The sequence below is a fragment of the Rhineura floridana genome, chromosome 2, assembly GCF_030035675.1.
Source record: "Rhineura floridana isolate rRhiFlo1 chromosome 2, rRhiFlo1.hap2, whole genome shotgun sequence".
NCBI lineage: Eukaryota > Metazoa > Chordata > Lepidosauria > Squamata > Rhineuridae > Rhineura > Rhineura floridana.
Window position 1 is genome coordinate 110,191,763 of NC_084481.1, and position 22,590 is coordinate 110,214,352.

Below are 22,590 nucleotides of genomic sequence, written 5' to 3' on the forward strand. Positions count from 1 at the left end.
GTGCACTGGCTTCAAGGCACTGTTGACTTTAGGGAGTACAGCTTCATAACTGCATTATGTAAAAGTTGTACAGTAGGGCCCCACTCATACAGCGGGTTACGTTCCAGACCCCCACCTAAAAGCGGACCTCCGTCAATAAAATGGTGCCCGACACCCAAAAAACACTGTAAAAGCGGAACAAGCACCGTATGGGTGGGGCCTTACTCTAGTTGAAAACCGCTGTATTAGTGGGCCACCGAAAAGCGGGGCCCTGCTGTACTTTAGACTTCATCTCAGATAGAACTTAATTAGAAAACAGGTGTTTAATCATGCATCTTTAGCTCCTAATATGCTATCTGAACAATAATATAAGTCAGAAGTGCTGTTTTTATTGTAAGATTACAAGTATCGCTACATGTTCTGTTCTCTCCATTCTGTACCTTCTGCTCATGGCTTTGATACTTACACTTCAGTTCTGGCCTGCTGGTTTTCCTGTTGTTTCTATCTGAGCAATACACTGACCTTGTTCACACATGTCACTAAGCCATGATCTGTTTAGCCACAGTGTGGCTTTTTGAGCATCCAAACACTTCCTAGCAGACTAACTGTGGTTTGTTTATCTGGCAAACAATGATGGGAAACCATGGTTTGTTGTTGGATTTCAATTGTTTTAACTATGGTTTGGTGTGATATCCAAAGCCAGGAGCCTTGCTTAACTATGATTTGTGTGGCTACAGGGCATGAGGCAAGAGCAGTTGGAAAATAAATCAAGCTTTGGAGAAATTAGAAATGGCTTGTTTGCTCTTCTGTGAGATGACTTGTGGTTTGCCGAACAAATCACAGTTAAAACAAAATATGGCTTAGTTTTATGTGCAAATAGAGCCACTGTGTATAATACCTGCAGAGACCATTATAGTCCACAGGTCCAAGCTTCTCCAAATCAGAGGTACCCTGTATGTGGACATAGGATGATAATATCTGCTTCCAGTTAAATTCCTTTTTGTCTGTTCTGAACACATTTCTGTTTTTAAAAATGCCTTCAGATTTACTTGAAACATGGCTTTTAGGAAGATAGGAAAAGACAGAGAAAACAATGGGTTGCATCTAGTTATTTCGTGGCATGATTTCCACCCCTTTCATGGCATAGGTCTTCAAAAGCCACCTTTGTATTGTATTACCACATGTAAACAAGATAAAAGCAGTCACTGCACTTTTAGAACACTTATAATTTGCTCATGGTATAACTAGGGTTCATGAAGGATTCAGAATGGCTGTTAGGACATGAATTTATGGAGGGGACATGCTTGCTACACTCTAATGCAGGGGTGGCGAACCTTTGGCACTCCAGATGTTGCTGAACTACAGCTCCCATCATCCCCAGCAAGCATGGCCCATGGGCAGGGATGATGGGAGTTGTGGTTCAGCAACATCTGGAGTGCCAAAGTTCACCGCCCCTGCTCTTAATATATGCTCTGTTTACTGCTGTTCCCTTTTGTTTTGCTTTACTTTTTTCTTCTAAGGATGTTTCTGCATAGGCCCAGACCTGCAGCCTGCACTGTGTCTTGGTTTGGTTGTTATAGGTAGTATATAATTTTAGTCCTACTCAGAGTAGACCCATTGAAGTTAATAGATATGACTAACAGGTTTGTTAATTTCAGTGGCTCTACTCTGAATAGGAGTTATTTGAACACAAACCTATGTAACAAAGCAACACCCAGCCAAGTTGCAGGATCCAAGACACAGAGTGGAGGGGTTGCTACTGTGGTTACAGATGAATATAGCAGGATGCAGTGTTGACAATCCGTCTTTCTATGCAACATTGTTCCTTTGGGCTAATATACAAGTGTGGGAATGTACAGGGAGTCTTGATGTCTGTTCTTTATCTAGGGTTAGAGGCTCCCAACCAAGCCTCTTATGTTCACACTTCATGGAAACAGAACTACAGATACAGACAAGTGAATTAACAAAGATGCTGTGTGGTCCCTAAGGGTCAGAGGATTTATTAAAGAATTGATCAGTCCCATGGAGGAAGTGAGGGATGTGGAATATAGCACTAGGTGGACTGTATTTATACCCTCTTACACATTTAGTGAGTTTTTGCACAATTAGTGTTACAACTTTGCCCTGTGCAGCACGTATCAATTGGTGTCATTGGCAGCTTCCTCCCCAGTATTCATTACAGGGAACCACATGATAGGCCAATATTGTACAGAATTCTGTGCACAAAGGATAATGAATGGAAGTTATTGCATGTTCATCACAACAGAGCATTAACTGAAAAGTTTCATCTCCGAAACAGTTAGTCACCCTTTTCAACAACCAATTTTGCTGAATCATTTTTAATTTTTATATTTGTACCATTTAATTAATATGGCAAAATGATATTAATATAGATCCATGGACAACACAAAGTATTTTCAAGCCTTTTGTCCAGCTTCCTTTCATGTCAGAGCAAGTGACAAAGACACAGATGATCTGAGTTCTCTGTAAGGTGCTGTCTCCACTAGACTGATGTGCCAATGCCCCAATTTTGCTTTCTTGCATTAAGAGAGCTATGTGAGGATTCATGTCAATAAAGGTTACGCAAGGCACAATTATTGTTTAAGGTATTTAGGAGGGAAAAATGCATTCCTATCTGTTGTTGGAAATCCTGCCTTTCCTAATCTGAGGCTGCTTTAACTATGGAAATGGGGAATTCCCACAGGTCAGCATTCCATCTTGTTTTAATTTTTGCTTCTTGTGTGATGGAGTTTCGTCTGCTAGTACAAGGCAGAATCCATGTTCTCTGTTTCAAGGAAAAGGGGTAATAATATTCAATTTCCAGACTTTTCAAGTAATCAGGTGGTTGTAACTAGGGGTGCAATATACCTAATTTTAGCTTTCTGTATGTTATAGAATTGTCATAACTATTTTGATACTACCATTAGTAAGTGCGGCTCAAGCATCTAGATAGATGGAATCAATGCATGCGGAAAGTAACTTGCAGCATAATTATAAGGGTGAATACATTCAGTCTGAGTCCAGTCCTAACTATGAGATCTCAGTGTATAAATACTCAAGTCAGAGTAGATTTGGATATAGGATCAGTGTGAACTTAGAAATAAGATAAACCATTAGGTATTAAAACAATCATGAAGTGCTTAAGATATATGCAGGATGAACTTTGATCCCACATTTATTTTATTGCCTTTGAAGTAGAAAAAGGAGATGTTACTTAATCAGCATTTCCTTTTTTTTGCCTCCCTCTCGCTGTTTGTCTGTGTCTGCATATATATATATAGTACCGACGCCAGAGGAGATGTCCAATTTAACTCCAGAATCTTCCCCAGAGTAAGTAACTCCCTATAATGCTATTAATATCAGCACAATTTTGTTTCCTGTGTTTGACAGTAGAATCAGAGTGGGACAGGATGTTCTGTACAGTAGGGCCCCACTTACCAGCACTTCGCTTCCCGGTGTTCCGCTAATGCGACGGCTTTCGTTTTCCATTTTAAAGCCGATTTTTGCTCTTTTGTGACATTTTGCAATGTTTTTGCATCATTTTTGCGTGATGGCCCCATTATAGTCAATGGGGTTCCACTTTACGGCGATTTCCACTTTACGGCGGGGGCCTGGTCCCTAACCCGCCGTATAAGCGGGGCCCTACTGTACCCAATATTCCTAACAAATGAATTCATATCACCCAGATTATAGCATGTCACCAGCAAGTTGTCAAAGCAGTTCATACTTCAGAGGTAATATTAGGTCAGGGAATACATTTAGGATCGGAGTGGCAAGACCACAGTCATCCAGTATTCCAAGAGTTTTGTATTTTTAAATGACTGCTCTTATGGGTCCTTTGCTGTGATGCCAAGATACAAAACATTTTTTGTGGCTTCCCAAGGCCACATCCCCCAAATTTTCCCATTTAATTTTGTGTAATTAATATTGAGTAATATAACAGTGATGCAACAGCAATCAGGGCAATAAAGAGTGATGGAGGGGGCTGAAGAAAAACAGTGGGAAAGACTCAGAGAGCAGTTTAGGAGAAAGCATAAAACAGTATAAAATATGTCACCTTTCCAGCAATTGGGTAGACTGAAGCATAGGGAAAATAGTGGAAAATAAAGTACACCATGCCATTCAGATATTTTTAAATGGCATCTTGAGTTCCTTTCTTCTCTTTTTTTAACCACCATCTTCTCTCTCTCCCCTCCCCCCATTGTTCTCATTTCTGTGTGAGATCCTGTATGGATGTGCTGCCTTTTTCTGCACCTCACTCTCTTGAAGAACTACTGGGTGAAAGTAAAACCATAGTAAAAGTCATAGTAGGCAGTTTGGATGCATCACAAGGCCTGAGACCCTTTTCCCCCTTTCCACTATAATTGCTGAATTAATGAGTTCAATTGGATGGCACCCTGCAGTAAACATAAGTTGTAAAAAATAATGAACTGTGTTTTTATTTCAGCCGTTAGAGCCTTTATGTTCTGTGGCCACTCTGGAGTTTTGTATTCTTTTGCACTAAGAACAAGATGTCTTGATTGCAGAAGAACACTTATTGGCCCCATCAATAAAATGTTACATAAATGTACTTCCGTTCTGTTGCTGCATCTTTTAATGAATCTAATTCATTTAACAGTTCTGAGGACTGGATATTATACCTTGACATGTCTAGGTAATGTGCATCATTTTTGTGTGTGGAAAAGCCTAGATAAATTCACAGAAATTAAATGGATAAGCCCATAGCTCCTTCTCATGTAAAGCAGCATAACTCCATCTGCTTTTTAACATTCTGTATAGCAGTACATGAATTTAAGGATAAAAACTGATAACCATCCAAATTATGCATGTATTTTATACTTTACAAACATTAAACAGGCACCTCCATCCAAAACATTTTTTAGTCTGCTTCTGGTAGCCTTAATTAGAATTATATGGAGCAGGAGAGCAGAGCCACATCTACTGGTCCTACCATCACAACTCTGTCAGTCCCCCACCCTGCTGTCCACATGTTGATGAGCATGTTTGTAGTCTGCTCTATGTGCATAGGCTCCCTCCATGAGTTAGAACCCAAATTTTGTGGGAGGGAGCCTCTGTGCATGGAACAGTCTTCCCTCTACAGGCATTACTCCCACTGTTTGGACAACATGGGCTGATTGAGACATGACAGCAGCCTGGAGGCCTGTGCGTGCAGCACCTCTCTCCCACTCCATGTGATTGTAATCATTTCAATGGATTGCCCAGATATGGCTAATATCTTTTTAACCTCCCTTGTACCATTTTCTTTGCATGTTCTGAGATCACCATACTATAGTTCTGTCCTAATCACTTACAGGACAGCTAAGCAGGCCTCTGCACACACATAATTTGCTGGAGCAGGAACTGCTAATGTCAGTTTGATGCACTTCCAAATATACCTGGCAATAGACATTTGAGTGTCTTCAATTTACACTACTTTGCTTTTGATGTGTATTCAAATTAGTGCTGTGCTGAAGATCCTTTTTATCATTTTCCATCAATAATAATAATAATAATAATAATAATAATAAATGTATATACATTTGTCACTTACTACAAATTGTTTTTTATCAAAGTGACTTACAAAAGCATCTAAAATAACATTTGAAATACATCAGAGGTAAACAGAAAACAAAACATAAACACAACCAAATACATTATTAACTCAAAAGTGCTCATCCAGCAATAACATAAAAATGACACATCCTACGCAACCAATTAAAAGATGAGCACCAATTAGGAGCAAAATGCCTGGGGAATTATTGAGAAAAGAAATTGTATTTGAAATTAATTTTGAGATTATCAAAGGAGATAGACAGTTCCAGTGAAATTGTAATTGGTTGGGTGCAGTGTTTTCATTGCATTTACCTTACTTTTGAGCTGGCCAAGGGGTGTTTGTGAGTGTCCTTTCTTTCATTCCACAAATCATCTCACTCTAGCAGCCTTCCCAGGTACCCATGCTTTAACTAAAGCCCTAAAGACGTCATGAGGTGAATCCTGCTCATGGGGCTTTTTCAGATTAGGAAGCAGAGGCAGCCAGGGAGGCTGCAGAGTACTGGAGAAAGATTTACTGGAAAGAAAGCACAAGCACACACTCAAACCTCTGACACCTTGTAATAATGAAGTAAGCTCAAAATCTTATACCCACTGAAATTCTAAAAAAAAAATTTAAAAATTCTAAACATTCTCAAGTGCTCTGTAAATGGGGCAGAAAAATAAAAGCCTCTTTCACAGAGTAAGAAAACATTAAACTGGAGGGCAGATTTTGGTACAACAGTTCAAATGTCTGTTGCCATATACATTCTGGAACAACTAGACATAAAAGCATGACTAAAGTGGAACCCTGGCATCACTTGCTAGCACAATCTTTATCCTAAGGACATAACTGTCAGTGTAAAAGGACTTAAGATATATATAAAAAATACATATATATATGTATATATTGTCAAGCTGACAATATATTTTAGGGCCTTTTGCTTACTCATTTTTTGTATTTTTTATATATAAAGTCCTTTTACCCATAATATGCAGGAAGCAGTTCACTGAGGACCATAAGCCAACAGAACATAATGGAATCAGGGGGTTGCCTAACTTTTAACTCTCTCAACATCTGTATTGGCTATCATCCCCTACTTATATGACATTAAAAAAAATTGCCATGTGTGCTAGATGATGGAGCTATGCTGATTTGCAGCTATGCTGATTTGCAGCAATGCCTCAATTCAGCAAAGTCCTAAATCAAGGGACTTGTTTGAACTGAGCTATATCTATGTGTCCGCTAGGGTTCTAACTTAGAATTGAGCTGATAGGGCTATAGAAATCCCCTGTAGAATGTTGTTGTTGTTATGTGCCTTCAAGTCGATTACGACTTATGGCGACCCTATGAATCAGTAACCTCCAATAGCATCTGTCGTGAACCACCCTGTTCAGATCTTGTAAGTTCAGGTCTGTGGCTTCCTTTATGGAATCAATCCATCTCTTGTTTGGTCTTCCTCTTTAACTACTCCCTTCTGTTTTTCCCAGCATTTTTGTCTTTTCTAGTGAATCATGTCTTCTCATTATGTGTCCAAAGTATGATAACCTCAGTTTCATCATTTTAGCTTTTAATGATAGTTCTGGTTTAATTTGTTCTAATATTGAATTATTTGTCTTTTCTCGGTCCATGGTATCTGCAAAGTTCTCCTCCAACAACACATTTCAAATGAGTTGATTTTACCCACTTTTTCACTGTCTAACTTTCACATCCATACATTGTTGTTGTTGTTGTTGTGCCTTCAAGTCGATTACGACTTATGGTGACCCTATGAATCAGTGATCTCCAACAGCCATACATAGAGATAGAGAATACATACAAAGAGATCCAGAATACCATGGTCTGAATGATCCTGACTTTAGTGTTCAGTGATACATCTTTGCATTTGAGAACCTTTTCTAGTTCTCTTATAGCTGCCCTCCCCAGTCCTAGACTTCTCCTAATTTCTTGACTGTTGTCTCCATTTTGGTTAAGGACTATGCCAAGGTATTGATAATCCTTGTCAAGTTCAATGTCCTCATTGTCAACTTTAAAGTTACATAAATCTTCTGTTGTCATTACTTTAGTCTTCTTGACTTTTAGCTGTAGTCTTGCTTTTGTGCTTTCCCCTTTAACTTTCAACAGCATTCGTTTCAAATCGTTACTGGTTTCTGCTAGTAGTATGATATTGTCTGCATATCTTAAATTATTGATATTTCTCCCTCTAATTTTCACACCTCCTTCATTTTGGTCGTCTCACTTGCCATATGATATGTTCTGTATATAGATTAAACAAACAGGGTGATAAAATACATCTCATACCCTTTCCGACTGGGAACCAATCGGTTTCTCCATATTCTGTCCTTACAGTAGCCTCTTGTCAAGAGTATATGTTACGCATCAGGACAATCAGATGCTGTGGCACCCCCATTTCTTTTAAAGCATTCCATAGTTTTTCATGATCTACACAATCAAAGGCTTTGCTATAATCTATAAAGCACGGGTTGATTTCCTTCTGAAATTCCTTGGTCCGTTCCATTATCCAATGTATGTTTGCAATATGATTTCTGGTACCTCTTCCTGTTCTAAATCCAGCTCAGAAATCTGGCATTTCTCACTCCATATACGGTAAGAGCCTTTGTTGTAGAATCTTGAGCATTATTTTACTTGCATGGGATACTAAGGCAATAGTTCAATAATTACTGCATTCCCTGGGATTCCCTTTGCCCCCACACCAAGGAAGACACATGACACCAGACTGGAATAATGTTATATTTATTAAATATAACATCCTAACTCAATTAAAATACAGCCAATTATTCATATCAAAATACTTCGGGCAGGTGAGGCTAAACCTATGAGGGATTACACCCTCACCTTCAAAACACATCAATTCTTCTGAGTCTGTAACTCCAGAGACAAGGACATGGGTGAATTCCTCCCTCCTTGCTCTTAGAGCCAGTTATGTGGTTCCAACCTCCACACCATGGCCCCGCCGTACAGGCGTTCACCATGATGCGCAAGCTGGTCCCACCAAGACACTACCCAGATCCCCACCCGACATGAAGCCGTGATGGTTCCCTAGGAAGTGCCCCTTTTTCAGAATGCCTTAATCACCTCAATTCAACCCTCTAATACCTCACCTGCCCGAATTCTATGCCACAAGAGGGGATCAGCTGAAGCTTGGTCCCCTCAGCCCAAAGAAATTAACAAACCCCTTAATCCCAACATCAGATCCTCTAAAAAGAAATCACACCCTTGTTCTGAAAGATGAACCCCATCATCACGAAACAAATGTGGGGCATAGAACCTGATCCTATCATGAGGAATATATGCCCCACCAAGAGATAAGACCAGAGCCCTGACTTTCCTATTCACCCATTTCCGGGATCTATCAATCCTGTTAGGATGAAAAGCACCCCTCCACACCCTCCTAGCTAGCATATCCGACCACACCAATAGGAGGGTGGGAAATGAACAAATAAGCCACATGAGATCATGAGTGACCTTACGAAGCAGGTCCATCCCTGGACGCTGCACCAAGTCATTTTCCCCCAAATGAATCAACAATACATGAGGCCGATCCGCTGAAGACATAAGTCGGCAAACTGATGGCAACAGCGCATCCCATAGCATGCCCCTACGGGCTTCCCATCGAACTGTAGCTATGGCCGAGAGCTGCAGCTGTGTTCCAGGTATTGACGAAGAGGCACGCCGGTGCGCCCAAAACAAGATTGAATGGCCACACAGAACGATCTTCACAGGAACTGGGAGGCTCAACAAACCTAATGGAAACAAAAACACAATGCATCATAATTAAAACCTGACATAAGACTTAAATGCATCCGAACGCCACCTTCCAATCGCTTGGATATCGCTAACGCTCATGCCCCCGAGGGCCGCGGCCGTAGCCGCATCAATCCGAAATGAATGCAGCCCATAGACTCACGCAACGCGACCACTGGCCAACAAGGCCTGCCGAACAACGGCCCAGAATTGAAATTGAGTCAGGGCAGAACCATCCGCATGTATGAACAGATAACGCTGGCCCACTGGCCGTATAGACAAGAATTGCCGCATTGCAGACACAGGGCATAATTCAGGGACCCGGCAAGTGCTCAAAGACACAATACTGCCACGGCCCTTCAGATCAGTCTTAGAGACTCGTAGGGAAAACCTTACTATATCGGCACCTAGCGTGCAATCGCTAAAGCATAAGGCTCTGTAGGCAACATCGCGCTTAGAGGGGACCAATACTTCGCTAGGGCGAAAAGCACCATAGAACATCGTCAGAGTTACTGTGGCGAACAGGTGCGACTCATACTGAGATGAGCATAAACAATGAAACAATGCCAGGATCTGGAGGAGGACATCGGGCATGATTGGCCTCCTCCGGTCAGCGGGCCTGGGAGCGGAACGCGACCAACCCTCAAGGACCTTTCTGACCCTAAAATCTACAGAATGATCCGGCAGTCCCCGCGCCTTAGAAATAAAGGCCAGCGCTGAAAGGTGCCCAGCGATAGTGGAAACAGAATTGTTGTGCCCTTTTAAATATATCATAAACTGCAATAAGTGCGAAACAGGAATAGGCCACGCCATAGGCAATGCAGAAATGGTGCAAAAATGCTGGAACTTCGCAAAAGAACGCTCATATGCTTTTTGAGTACTGGGAGCAAGGGCGGCTGCAATAGCGGCCCCGACTTCTAATTGCCAAGGTTCCACAGGAACGGTGGGACTGGGACTGGATCCAGTTCCGCTCCAGGTGCAAGCTCCCGAAAGCGCGCCATCTGTAAGCGGGAAAGAGCATCAGCAACGCAATTCTGTAAACCTGGAACATGCCTGGCTACGAATAAAATATTGAAACGCAAGCATTGCAAGACAAAGGCTCGCACCAAGCGCATAACGCGAGGCGACTTGGAAGTCTGAGCATTGATAACGCTAACTGTGGACAAATTGTCACACCAGAAACGCACTGTATGATTTTGAAATACTAGCGGCCAGATATAAACCGCTACAAGTATTGGAAAAAATTCCAAAAATGTCAAATCAGAAGTGATCCGGGATACCTGCCACGTGGCAGGCCATCTTGCAACGCACCACTGGGATCTAAAAATTACCCCGAAGCTGAGGCCTCCCACAGCATCTGAATGCACCTGTAATTCAGCTTCCAATAATAATTCCTCCCGCCAGAAAGAGAGGCCGTTAAATTCCATCAAAAACTGAAGCCACATATTTAAATCAGCTCTCATCCCAGCAGTAATTCTGACAAAGTGGCAGCGAGATCGAACACCCTTCATGGCGTCACAAAGACGCCTGAGGAATGCACGACCAGGTGAAATAACATTTGATGCAAATACTAAATGACCCATAATTTCCTGCAACTGAGCCAATGTAATCTTTTTTAATCCTAGAACCACGCAAAGCCGTTGCCGAAGGGCAATCAACATTTCTTGTGGCAAACTCGAAGACTGAGCCACAGTATCCAACTGGATCCCTAAAAAAGTTAAAGAAGTAGTAGGACCCTCAGACTTTTCTGGAGCTAAAGGAACCCCCAATTCTTTCGTTAAAGCTGCAAAGGATTGCATCAGATGGAGGCAATGTGAAGACCCAGCTGGCCCAATAAACAAAAAATCATCCAGATAATGAGCAGAGAAGGATGAAGAGGCTTTCCTCCTCAATGCCCATTCAAGAAATGTGCTGAATGCTTCAAAAGCAGCACATGACACGGAACAACCCATTGCATAGCCCTATCTACATAAAACTGACCCCGAAATTTAAAACCAAGCAAATCCACATCCTCGGGGTGAACAGGTAGGAGGCGAAAAGCGGATTTTATGTCGCACTTAGCCATTAAAGCGCCCCTACCGGCTTTGCGAACTACTCTCACTGCCTCATCAAAAGACGTATATCTAACTGATGTGTAGGATTGAGAAATCCCATCATAAACAGAGGCGCCTTTTGGGAATGACAAATTATGGATTAAACGATATTCCCCAGGCTGCTTCTTGGGAATAATACCTATAGGAGATATCCTCAAATTTTTTAAGGGTGGAAAAGAGAAAGGGCCAGATATCCGGTCAGCAATTATTTCCTTATTAATTTTTGCTAACACCACCAAAGCCATGTTGCTAATAGAGGGCTGATTTGATGAGGAGGTAGCTATCCTGGGACCCTCAAATGGAATACGGAAGCCTTCCTTGAAACCATGAAGCAAAAAACTAGCAGCTTGCCTATTGGGGTAAAACTTCAACCACCCTTCCAAAGGAATTAACTTGATCGGGCTACTGGCCTTGCGATGTACTGCCGCTGTTGCCAGACCCTCGTTTGGGCTGTTGCTGTTCCCCTGTACCCTGTTGAACTGTACGCGCTCGCTGGCACGATGAGCTGGGGTGGTTGCCCCCACATGAACCACAGACGTGTCTGAACTTACATGGCCGTCGGAGGCAACGGCCTGTACTGTTAAATGTCCAGCAGACATGCTGGGATTGAACCCACCGCCCGCCTTGGCCTGAGCCAAAGGCGGAAGTTTGCGCACGCGCTAATTTATGTCCACTATCAGCTCTGTCTCCTAAAGTGGGCCTGGCGGGAGTCATAGAGCGGAGCCACAGGCCCGTGTGCTCGATATCCCAACGGAGGGTGGGGTCCAACGCCGCTCTCTGCCTAAAATTTGCATCATAACGCAACCAAGCGGTTCCAGAAAACTCACGGAAGGCCCGATGAACAATGTCCTGATATTTAATCATGGACAAAGCTCTAGATGGGTAAGCCTGAGTCATAACGCCCATATAGATAGTATAGGCTCTCAACCAATTAGGCCACACGCAATCGACCTTCCTTTTCACGGCCGCCTCACGCTCCTTAAGTTCCTGACCTTCCTTGGGCTTCATCTCATTTTCACGAAACAAAAGAGTGAACAGGTCAATATATTCCCCACGCCAAATTTTTTCTTTTGTAGCTAACAGTAAATGGTCACCCAGGGGAAGGGAGTTATCACCATGTGGATAAACTCCCTGTGGGAGAGGCAAATACACAGGAGATTGCGCAGAAGAAGCCACAGGCGGCTGCCAAGGAGTCACGGCAGCCGTCGGCCAAGGTAATTGGGGTTGCTGCGGAACCAACACACCACCCATAAACACTAACGGGTGAGTAGTATTACTAGAGAACTGAGAAGCCGCCATTGGAGTGTCACGAGGAGGAGCAATAGAATCCTGAACCTGTGTGTGAAGAGCTTGTGACTGTGCGATTTGCTCAAGTGCATAAGCAGCCGGAGAGGCAACCACTGGGGGTGCGACAAACCCCGAAGCTCCCGCAGGCAGAGCCGTGGCCGCCGGTGGCGAAAACGGCAGTGGCGCTTGAAGAGGCCCAACAGCAGGTATGACTAGAACCGCAGGAGAAGAGATGGTATCTGGAACCGCAGGCAAAGCAGCCGGCGACCCAGCAGCTAAGGGCTCTTCAATGGTTACTGCAGCTTCAAGAACACCAATCTTGCTGGAGCGGTACTTGTACCCGCATCAGCGTCCAGCGGCTGCCTGCGTTCCTTTTCCAGTGCCTCAACTCTAGCTACCAACGCACGGATGGTCCCCAAATCCTCATCATCATCAGAAGACGTGTCCTGCTGAATTGGCGGGCGCTTTGTAGTCTGCTTCACAACATGCACCCCTTTTTTCTGCTGAGCTTTCTTGGGTGGCATATTTGTAAAGACCAAATAACAACAATTATACAACTTACCAAATGCAAGTGTGACCTAATTATGAATTTACCAACTCTTATTTTTTTAAACAGTGCACGTACAGTGCAATATAACTACAATCCACCAATTAACTTAACCTACTATTATTATTACACGTATTAATTATTATTTATTTATTTTTATTTTCAGGTAAGTATTATAAACTGGAATTAAGGGGGGGTGGAGGATTTAAGGGGAAGGGAAATGGGGGGGTGTTTGATAAAGGGTATTTATTAAACTCAATAAAATGAACAAACAACAACTTTCAAATGAGTTTTAACTAACAATATACCTTAAGAATAAATTACCTAAGCTATAATTATGAATTTATGCAATATTATGCTATAAATATAATTAAGTAACTGCACAAGAAATCCAGAGGATCAACACACCACTTTAAAAGCCCAGAAAATGAAAAAGGGGGGGATTAAAGGAAAAATAAGGGAAGGGAAACAAAAAGGGTGGTTGGAGCTATGAATTAAAGGGTATTAATATACCAAAACTGCCTTCAAATTATAACTGAATATAATACAATAGCAAATAAATAAATATATATATATAAGCAATTGAAATATATATTTATCTAAGAACCAAAGATCACTGAAACTAACTAACAAAGCACCCAAACACAAGCAACTTTAACAATTTAAAAACAAACCGGAAGAAGGGGGGGGGCAGAACAAACGGAATCAAATTTTATATATATAACCAAGGGAATATAACAACCAGGAACGTCACCACCCACAAACACCGTAAGTAAAAAACAAGCTGTGCTTTTCATGAGCAACAAACGCTGTAAAGCGCAGGCAATACAAGGGAAAACGGCCGGCGAGCCGGCGAGAAGCCGGCAGGCACGTGGGCGGAGGCCCGCAGCCCAGCTGATCGTCGGGGCTCAAAACAACAACAGAGAATGATAAAGAGCAACGGGAAAGGGAGGAAAGAGCAGAGAAAGGTAAACGAGGTATTTAGCAAGGAAACGATCACCAACGGAACGCTGAAAGAGCCCCTGCAAGCGCGAACCAGCAGTAAGTGCCGCGAGGCAAAAAGGCAAGCGCATGGGGGAAGGAGCAGCTTTATATCTGCTGCTCCAACGCCCCTTTAGATTGGATAAGCGATCTCACGTGGCACCCTAGCGTAATTTCGAGAACCTTCCCGCGTCTTCCATAATTAGGGTGGAGGCAAATCACGCCCCTTACAGGAACGGCATTCTTTGGAATTGGGATATATATTGAACACTTCCAGTCTGTGGGCCATTGTTTAGTTTTCCATATTTGTTGACAATTTTTGGTCAAACTTTGGACAGATTCAGTCTCAGTAACTTGTAGCAACTTGATTGGTATGCCATCTGTTCCTGATGATTTGTTTCTTCCAAGTATTTTAAGAGCAGCTTTCATCTCACATTCTAAAATTTCTGGTTCTTCATCATACCATTCCTCTGTGAATGAATCTTTCATTCTTGCATCTCTTTGACAGAGTTCTTCAGTGTATTGCTTCCATCTTCCTTTTATTTCATCTCGGTCAGTCAGTGTGTTCCCCTGTTGATTATTCAACATCCCTACTCTTGGTTTCAATTTCCCTTTAATCTCTCTAATCTTTTGGAACAGGGCTCTTGTTTTACCTTTTTTGTTGTCCTCTTCTATTTCTATACAATAACTATTGTAATAGTTCTCTTTGTCCCTATGTACTAGTCGCTGTATTATTGCATTTAGGGTTCTCACTGTGTTTCTGTCTCCTTTTGCCACCACACCAAAGACGACTCATGACACAGACATGGAATAATGTTATATTTAATTAAATATAACAAATATTAAACTTCAGCCAATTTCATCCAATTAACCAGATTGGAACTACTTTGGGCAGGTGAGGCTAAACTTAGCTGGTAGGGAGAATTCCCTCCAGTCCACCACAGTCCACCAGTTCACCACAGTCAATCACCGCTGACTGTGACTCCCCAGCCATGAATTTGGGAGAACTTGTCCCTCCTTGCTGGTAGAGCCAAGTATCACACTCCCCTTGTCCTTCTCCCAATAAAGGTCATCCATCAGGGTGACCAAGGCCGATTCATCCCCATAACCAGGCCTGAACCCAGACTGGAATAGGTCAAGATAATCTGTTTCATCCAAGAGTACTTGCAATTGCCATACCACAACCCTTTCAATCACCTTCCCTAAGAAGGGGGTATTTGCAACCGGTTGGTAATTGTTGCAGACCAATGGGTCCAGGGTGGGCTTTTTCAGGAGTGGTTGAATTACTGCCTCTTTCAGGGTGGCTGGAACCTCCCTCCCACAATGATGCGTTGACCACACCCTGGATTCACTCGGTCAAACCCCCTCAGCAAGGTTTAATAAGCCAAGAAGGGCAAGGATCGAGAGGACATTTTGCTGGCCGCATCATCGCAAGCACCTTGTCTACGTCATCAGGCCACATCAACTGAAATCGTTCCCAAGAAGTTCAGCAGATGTTGCACTGGTGGACACCTCATTGGAGACTACTGTAGCATCAAGAGTGCTACGGAGGCGAGCAACTTTACTCTCAAAGTGCCTTGCAAACAATTCACAGTGGGCCTCCAAAGGCTCTAAAACTCCATTTCCTGGAGTTGATGTCAACAGACCCCTGACAGTAAGGAAAAGCTCCACTGGATGGCCACTTGAGGATGCAGTGGAGGCAGAGAAGTGGGCCTTCTTCGCTTTTTGCTACATCACTTCTCACTATTAAAACAATCCCGTTTCTTCTTAGTTTCTCATTTCCTGCATAAAATATTTTGTAGTTGCCTGACTGAAAATGTCCCATTCCCGTACATTTTAATTCACTCACGCCAAATATTGTAATGTTGATGTGTTCCATTTCTTGCTTGACAATTTCTAACTTTCCCTGTCTCATGCTTCTCACATTCCATGTTCCTATTGTGTACATCATACAACTCCGGACTCTGCTTTCACATCTGTGCGCATCAGCCTCTGGGCTCCCTTTCAGCTTTGACTTAGTGGTGTCATTAGTCACAGTGCTACTCGTACTTGTCCGTTGTTCTTCCCCAGTAGCTCACTGAGTGCCATCTGACCTGGGGGTCTCATCTTCCAGCACTATCTCGTATTGCATTTTGGATACTCTGTTCATAGGGTTTTCATGGTAAGAGGTATTCAGAGGTGGTTTACTATTGCCTTCCTTGGGTGACCCTGCTAGGAATCTAACCTCTTGGTCTAGACTCCCGACGACATTACTCTCAGCTTCTTTGACACTCTCAAACCCCCTTACCATGTTGAGGTGTGCATCCTAGAGGATTGAGATGGAATATAAGCCTTTCTGAAAGCATGTTTACAGTGCAATCCTGTAGATGTGTACTTAGAAGTAAGACCCACTGAGTTCATTGGGGCTTACTCCCAGTTAAGTGGGTATAGGATTGCAGCCTTAAGCAACAGAGAGATAATTCTGTTTAAATCCATAGGATTATATAAAATAAAATTTGGAATGATTGTCATTGTCTGTCTATAATATTGTATAAGATTTTGTATTCTCTCTAGTACATCTTGTGATATCTACCTATTTCTTAGAGAAAAAAACTTTCATAAGAGAGATGTCAGTTACTTCTGCAGTGTTTTTCAAGGCCATTTTTTCTACTCACCTCTTACCCTTTCGGGATACCATGCAAGCTCTTCCTTTGAATCCTTAGCTTGGGTGGTATTCGGTGCTATCCTACTCAGATGTTAATGGACATTATTAACTTAGGTTAATTAATTTCTGTTGGTCTACTCTGAATAAGACTTAGTTGAATACAACAACCGCTTGAGCTCAGGGTACCTTCTCCTTTTTATTTCTTTTTTATGTTTCACTCTCCTACCTTTAGAATAATTTTTATTATCATTTTTTACATGCGGGTTACATGGAGAGACCACCATGACTTAATTTTTTAAAATTAAAAACATATAAAAAATAGTAAAGCAGATTAAAATTCAGTAAATTTAAAATAAACAAACCCCCCATAAAAACTGAGATACTAGCTCAATAATGACATTCCTTCAAAAAAGAGGAAAAAAAGAAAAAGAAAGCCCAGACACATAGGACAGTTCTTCCAAAAAATGTCTTGACCTGGACTTCTGAGAGTTTCCAGGGGAAGGGAGTTCTACAATCACGGTGCAGCCATTGAGAATATCTCCCTGCCCCCCCTTGCTATTTGAATCTGGTGGTCCATAACTGGTATTGTTAAGGGGATGCTCTCAGTCAATCTTGGGAGTCATTATGAGGCATAGAGGAGGAGGTGGCCTTTGGGGAATGCTGGAAAGAGATGATGTTCGGTTTTATAGGTCAAAGTTAACACCTGAATTGTGTCCCAAAGGGAATAGTGCAGGAACAGGGAGCACTAATGTATGCCCCATCCTGTTTGTGCTGAACATGACAGTCTGCTTTCTATCCAAAACGTCAACCCTCCTTTGAAATAGAGCTCATTACATTCACTGAGGCTGCAATCCAATACACACTTACCTGGGAGTAAGTCCCATTGAATCAAATGGAGCTTACTTCTGAGTAGACATGTATTGCATTGCAGCCTTAGACTTGTGGCAATCATATGAATTATAATCCCAAGGTCTATATCAGAATAGTCAATATGGCACCCTCCAGATGTTTTTGGATTACAGCTCCTATCAATGATCCAGTGTGGTGTAGTGGTTAGTGTGTCAGACCGGGACATGGGGCACCAGGATTCAAACCCCTACTAGGCCATCAAGCTCACTGGGTGACCTTGGGTCAGTCACTGTCTCTCAGCCTAACCTACCTTATAGTTTGTGTTTTTTTAAGGCTAAAATAGGAAGAGCCATGCTTGTATGCCACCTTGAGCTCCTTGGAGTGAAGGCAGGATAAAAACGTAATAATAAATAAATAAAAATGAGCTGGGGCTGGTGGGAGTTGTATTCCAACAACATCTGTAGGGCATCATGTTGGTTCTCCCGGAGCACAGAGCAAAATCAAGGATGGCAGCCATTTCTCAGATGAAATGGATACTTCTGTCCCATTCATAGTTTTCCAGCTAGGCAGCAGAGTAGGGGCAGTGCCACTAAGCCAGTAAGTTTCATCAAGAGAAATCTTGAGGCCAGAGCACTGATGGATAAAGGAACTGTACATCAGCAGGGTTCATTGAGGTTTGAGGACCAGGAGGCCAGACTGCTGAACAACCAGGACACTGTTCAGACAGTCACTATGGATATAAGCCAGAGGCTGATTGTTGCATCAGTGGATTCCAGGCAGCAACTGAGGGTTTTGCCTTGCCTTTTAGGGCACACTGGCCAAATTTAGGGTAATGATCTTCCTGCTAAGTAGGACTCTGAGATGGGCTGCCTTTTGTTTCCAGGTAAGCCCTGTGCCTTCTGGTTGAGGCTTGAGCTTGTTGCTGTGTCTTCTTTTGGGATCCCAGTGACACTCAAGGAGAGTCTGGAGTGGGGGGTTAGTTCTACTGGGGATCCCCCAATTCTCAAGGTACCCAGGTTGGGGCTTCTTCCTGGGTTACGGTCTTGAGGTTCCCCTTAGGGTGCACTGAGTTCCTGGGTCCTAATACATGCTAGGGGGAGTGTTGTGGGGTCCTCCATCAAGAAGGTCTTGTCTGATTCTGGTTCTGGCTGCAGGCTGGTCCAGTTGCAGTACTAAATCCAGGAAAACCCCAGGATTCAAGCCTGAGTGACCAGGATATTGAACCCAGTCAGAATTCAAGATCCCCATACACACCACTTGTTTAAAAAAATCATTATTTTAGCCTTCAGTTGACTCACCTGCATCTATAATCCAACCATGATCAGACACCAGGTAAGCATTAAGACTGCAGGATTTGGGTTGGATGGCTTTAGACCAGGGATGGGGAACCTCTGGCCTGCAGGTCAAACTTGGCCTGCCAGGCCTCCCCATTTGGCCAACCAGGCTATTATGGAGGGACCACACCCACCCTCCCTACTCCTGACATCATGCATGGAGGGGCTTCAAAGGAACAATTGGAAGCTTAAAAGTGGGCTCCTGATTGTTCCTTTACTGGAGCAAGGTGTGCTCCCAACCACCCATCAACTCAGTGTGCCTTGCTGAAGGAGGAAGAATCAACTGAGTGTGCCTTGCTCAAAGGAGGGAAACTGCTTCAATTGAAACTGACTCTCCCCTCCTTTGTGAGCTTCAAAGCTCTTTGAGATTCCCTGCACATCTCCTTTGCATCTCTGACATCAGGGGTAGAAAGGAGAAATGTGGGTAGGCTTGCAAGCAAAGCATAGGACTGGCAATGCCTCTGCGCTGTAGTCCCCAAGGTTGGGAACCCCGCACAAGGGATTTTGACAGGTGGGTGTGACAACCCACCTGTCAATCATGTGATGTCATAATAACAGATCCAGCACAGTTACATCAGGAGAACTCAAAAGGATCTATTGGATAAAGACCTGACACCTAGAGCCAAAAATGTTCTCCACCCGTTTTAGACAACAGTCTGTTCTGTAGGTCCACAAAGCTATCCATGGAGTCACTATTACAGTCAATAGGAATATCCCCCAAAGAGTTCTGGGATTAATTTGACCCCACGAGTCTCTGAGAGCACACAAAACTAATTGGGCCACTAGTGTATATAAATATCCACACCCTTCCTCCCACTGGGCCCCAATTGCTAAACCAGTATCTATTCAATATAGGTACTGTGCTCAGATCTGCTGAATTTTTTCCCTTTGTTACAAAACATCAGTGCCACTGTCTATGCCTCCTTGCCTTGAAGATCCGGGAGAACTCACAAGAATCTACTCTGTTGTGTAACTCAACAGAAGAATTCTGTATTGCAAGCAGTTACAGGCTCCAGGGCATCAATAGAAACTTAAGCAAATCCCCTTATTCCTGGTGATCATTGATGAGATACAATTTTGCCAGCAGTATGCACCTTTTCATCCCTTTTTCTTAAAGAATGGTTTTTTCTTAAACTGCGTACATTTGGGTAAGAATTAAATCATTCATTACAGAAGAGATTCTACCCTTAAAATTATATAAAGAGTCTAAACTGACGTATGACGTATCCTTTATGGCTCAGAGGCAATAGAAATATCCTAGTTTTTAATTTAACAAAATGGTCTTCAAGGTTTTTAAAACCAATTTCATATTTTTAAGACCTTATTGGAAAGGTAACTTTAGCTGGTCCCTGATCTAATGCAATGTTTTGTTTAGGTGGCAGCACTTTAGAAAGAAAGTAGTGTTTCATTTAAAACATATTTACTTAGGACACTAGTTAGGTTGTAAGGTCCTTACTCCTGTGTTAACATGCTTGGAATTGCACTATTAATCTTGTATAACTGAGACTGTCTCCAGTCAGTCCCCCCATTGTTGTTGTTGTACTGGAGTTGCATTAAGAATTTTTCTGATAGCGCTGTTCTCCCTGGTGGCAGCAGCAGCACTTAAACTATACACACCAATGCTATGCCAAAATTTGTTGTTTCCATTTTTCCACCTCATTCTCAGGACATTTGAGAATTTCCTTGAGTCAAGATTTTTACGCTTACCTTACCTTGCAAAGATGCCAAGGGTGCCATGCATGTTTTCCAGGAAACATTTCTTCAGCACTCTGCAGGCTCCCTGTGTTTCCTAATCTTAAAAAGCCCCGTGATGTCATGATGTCTTCCCTTGGGCTTTAATTGAATCATGGAAAGCCAGGGAGACTGCAGAGTGCAGGGCACTGGTAAAATGATTTGTAGAATGAAAGAAACAGCCACCACAAAAGTAAAATAAGCACATCAAAAGCCTTGTAACCCAGATATGAGAACTTCACCAGAATTGTCTCTTCCCCCTTGATAAAACTGCAGGAGGAAATAAACCCCAGATATTAAAATGTATATATTGTAGTGCAGCCTTTCCCAACCAGTGTGCCTCCAGATGTTGTTGGACCACAACTCCCATCAGCCTCAGCCAGCATTGCCAATGGTCAGGAAAGATGGGAATTGTGGTCCAACAACATCTGGAGGCACACTGGTTGGGAAAGGCTGTTAGAGTGTATGGAAAGATGGCATGGGTTTCTTGAAACACGGACATATCCCACAGCAACTCACATCTGTTCTGTGGCCCATGTGCCTGCAATGGGAAAAGCACTCACTCCATCCTTTGTACTTTTCTATAGCGGGTGGTGGTAGCGGTGGATGTATGAAGTGGCCTTAAGACTGATGCAAGCCTGAAAGGACTGGGGCAGATGGGATGGATAATTATATATATATATATATAATCAGCAAAGGCTTTTAATATGCAAGGTCTAGACACTGTAATTGTTCTGTGGCCAAAAGAGTCATTCTGGCGTGTTTGAGGAAGACACAAGCAAATCAATATGTAATGTCTGTGCATGCTGTACCCCAGGCTTCTTAATAACTTACATAAATGAGTGCCTCTTTCCCTTTACTTTTCCCCATGCTAATCTTTGGCTTGTGGACAAATATAGCTGCTTATTAATATTTTACAGAGTTGTGCTTTCTCAACCCAGTTTAACGGAGGAACAGGGAGAGATTTGCAAATTGTTATTGTTTTGTTTTCATTTATTAATCAGGGAGATTGACAGAGGTGGATGCTATTTTTAAAAAAGGCAGCTTGCCTTTTTAAAAAGACACAACTCTTTTTGTCAGTTGTATGGGTGGTATTCCTATTAATAACCTTACAACTAGAAATTGGAATTATCTGTCCATGGGGCTATCAGTGAACATAGTGCAAGCTGGATTTTTTAGGATGCCAGAGAGCAAATTCCATTCATGTGCAGAGAATTTACAGAAAGCAGAATGTGTGTGGGCTACATGTATGTATTTCATTGGAAAACAAAGAGACCTAGCAACATCCTCCTTATTCAGCTCCCTGCTATATCTTGTAAAGCTGTTTCACAGCTGTATCCATTACTGCCTCTGCTCATCTAGATTTACTTGAGCACTACCTAGTCTTTTGTTTCTGACTATCCATACTGTTGTAATAAAGCCATATGTAACACTGGGGTGGTTTATATCTGAACAAATATGACTTTCTTGACACAGTGGATTATATCTTAACATACTGCATAGCCAAGGTCTAGTTGGCTGTGTACAATAATTGCCTGTACTTTTCTAAACATTCTCTCTGCTTTCTGTTTTTTTCTTCTCTCTTTCCCTCTGGCTTGGTCAGGCTTGCCAAAAAATCCTGGTTTGGTAATTTTATTAACCTAGAGAAAGAAGAACAGATCTTCGTGGTAATTAAGGACAAGCCACTAAGTTCTATCAAGGCTGACATAGTTCATGCATTCCTCTCGGTAAGTACATAAACAAACATACATAAGCAAGTGAAACTTGCAAAAAATAATGATCTCTTAGCCTACAGTTCCAGAAACATTTGGGCTGCTTTTCCACTAATACCCTTTAAAACTAGTGAGTTA

The 22,590-nt window shown here is 42.4% G+C and overlaps 1 protein-coding gene across 16 annotated transcripts in view; it reads left to right on the plus strand.

Annotated features, from left to right (window-relative positions):
* Positions 1-22,590, plus strand: part of BRSK2 (BR serine/threonine kinase 2) — a 708,663-nt gene that overhangs the window by 641,882 nt on the left and 44,191 nt on the right. For all 16 annotated transcript variants that reach the window (XR_009760589.1, XM_061610115.1, XM_061610101.1 and 13 more), the window contains 2 exons: positions 3,261-3,309; positions 22,344-22,467. Coding sequence is in view for 15 of the 16 variants with exons in the window: in XM_061610115.1 (XP_061466099.1) it covers positions 3,261-3,309; positions 22,344-22,467 (173 nt within the window). In the remaining variant the exon portion in view is untranslated. The remainder of the gene's footprint in view (positions 1-3,260; positions 3,310-22,343; positions 22,468-22,590) is intronic.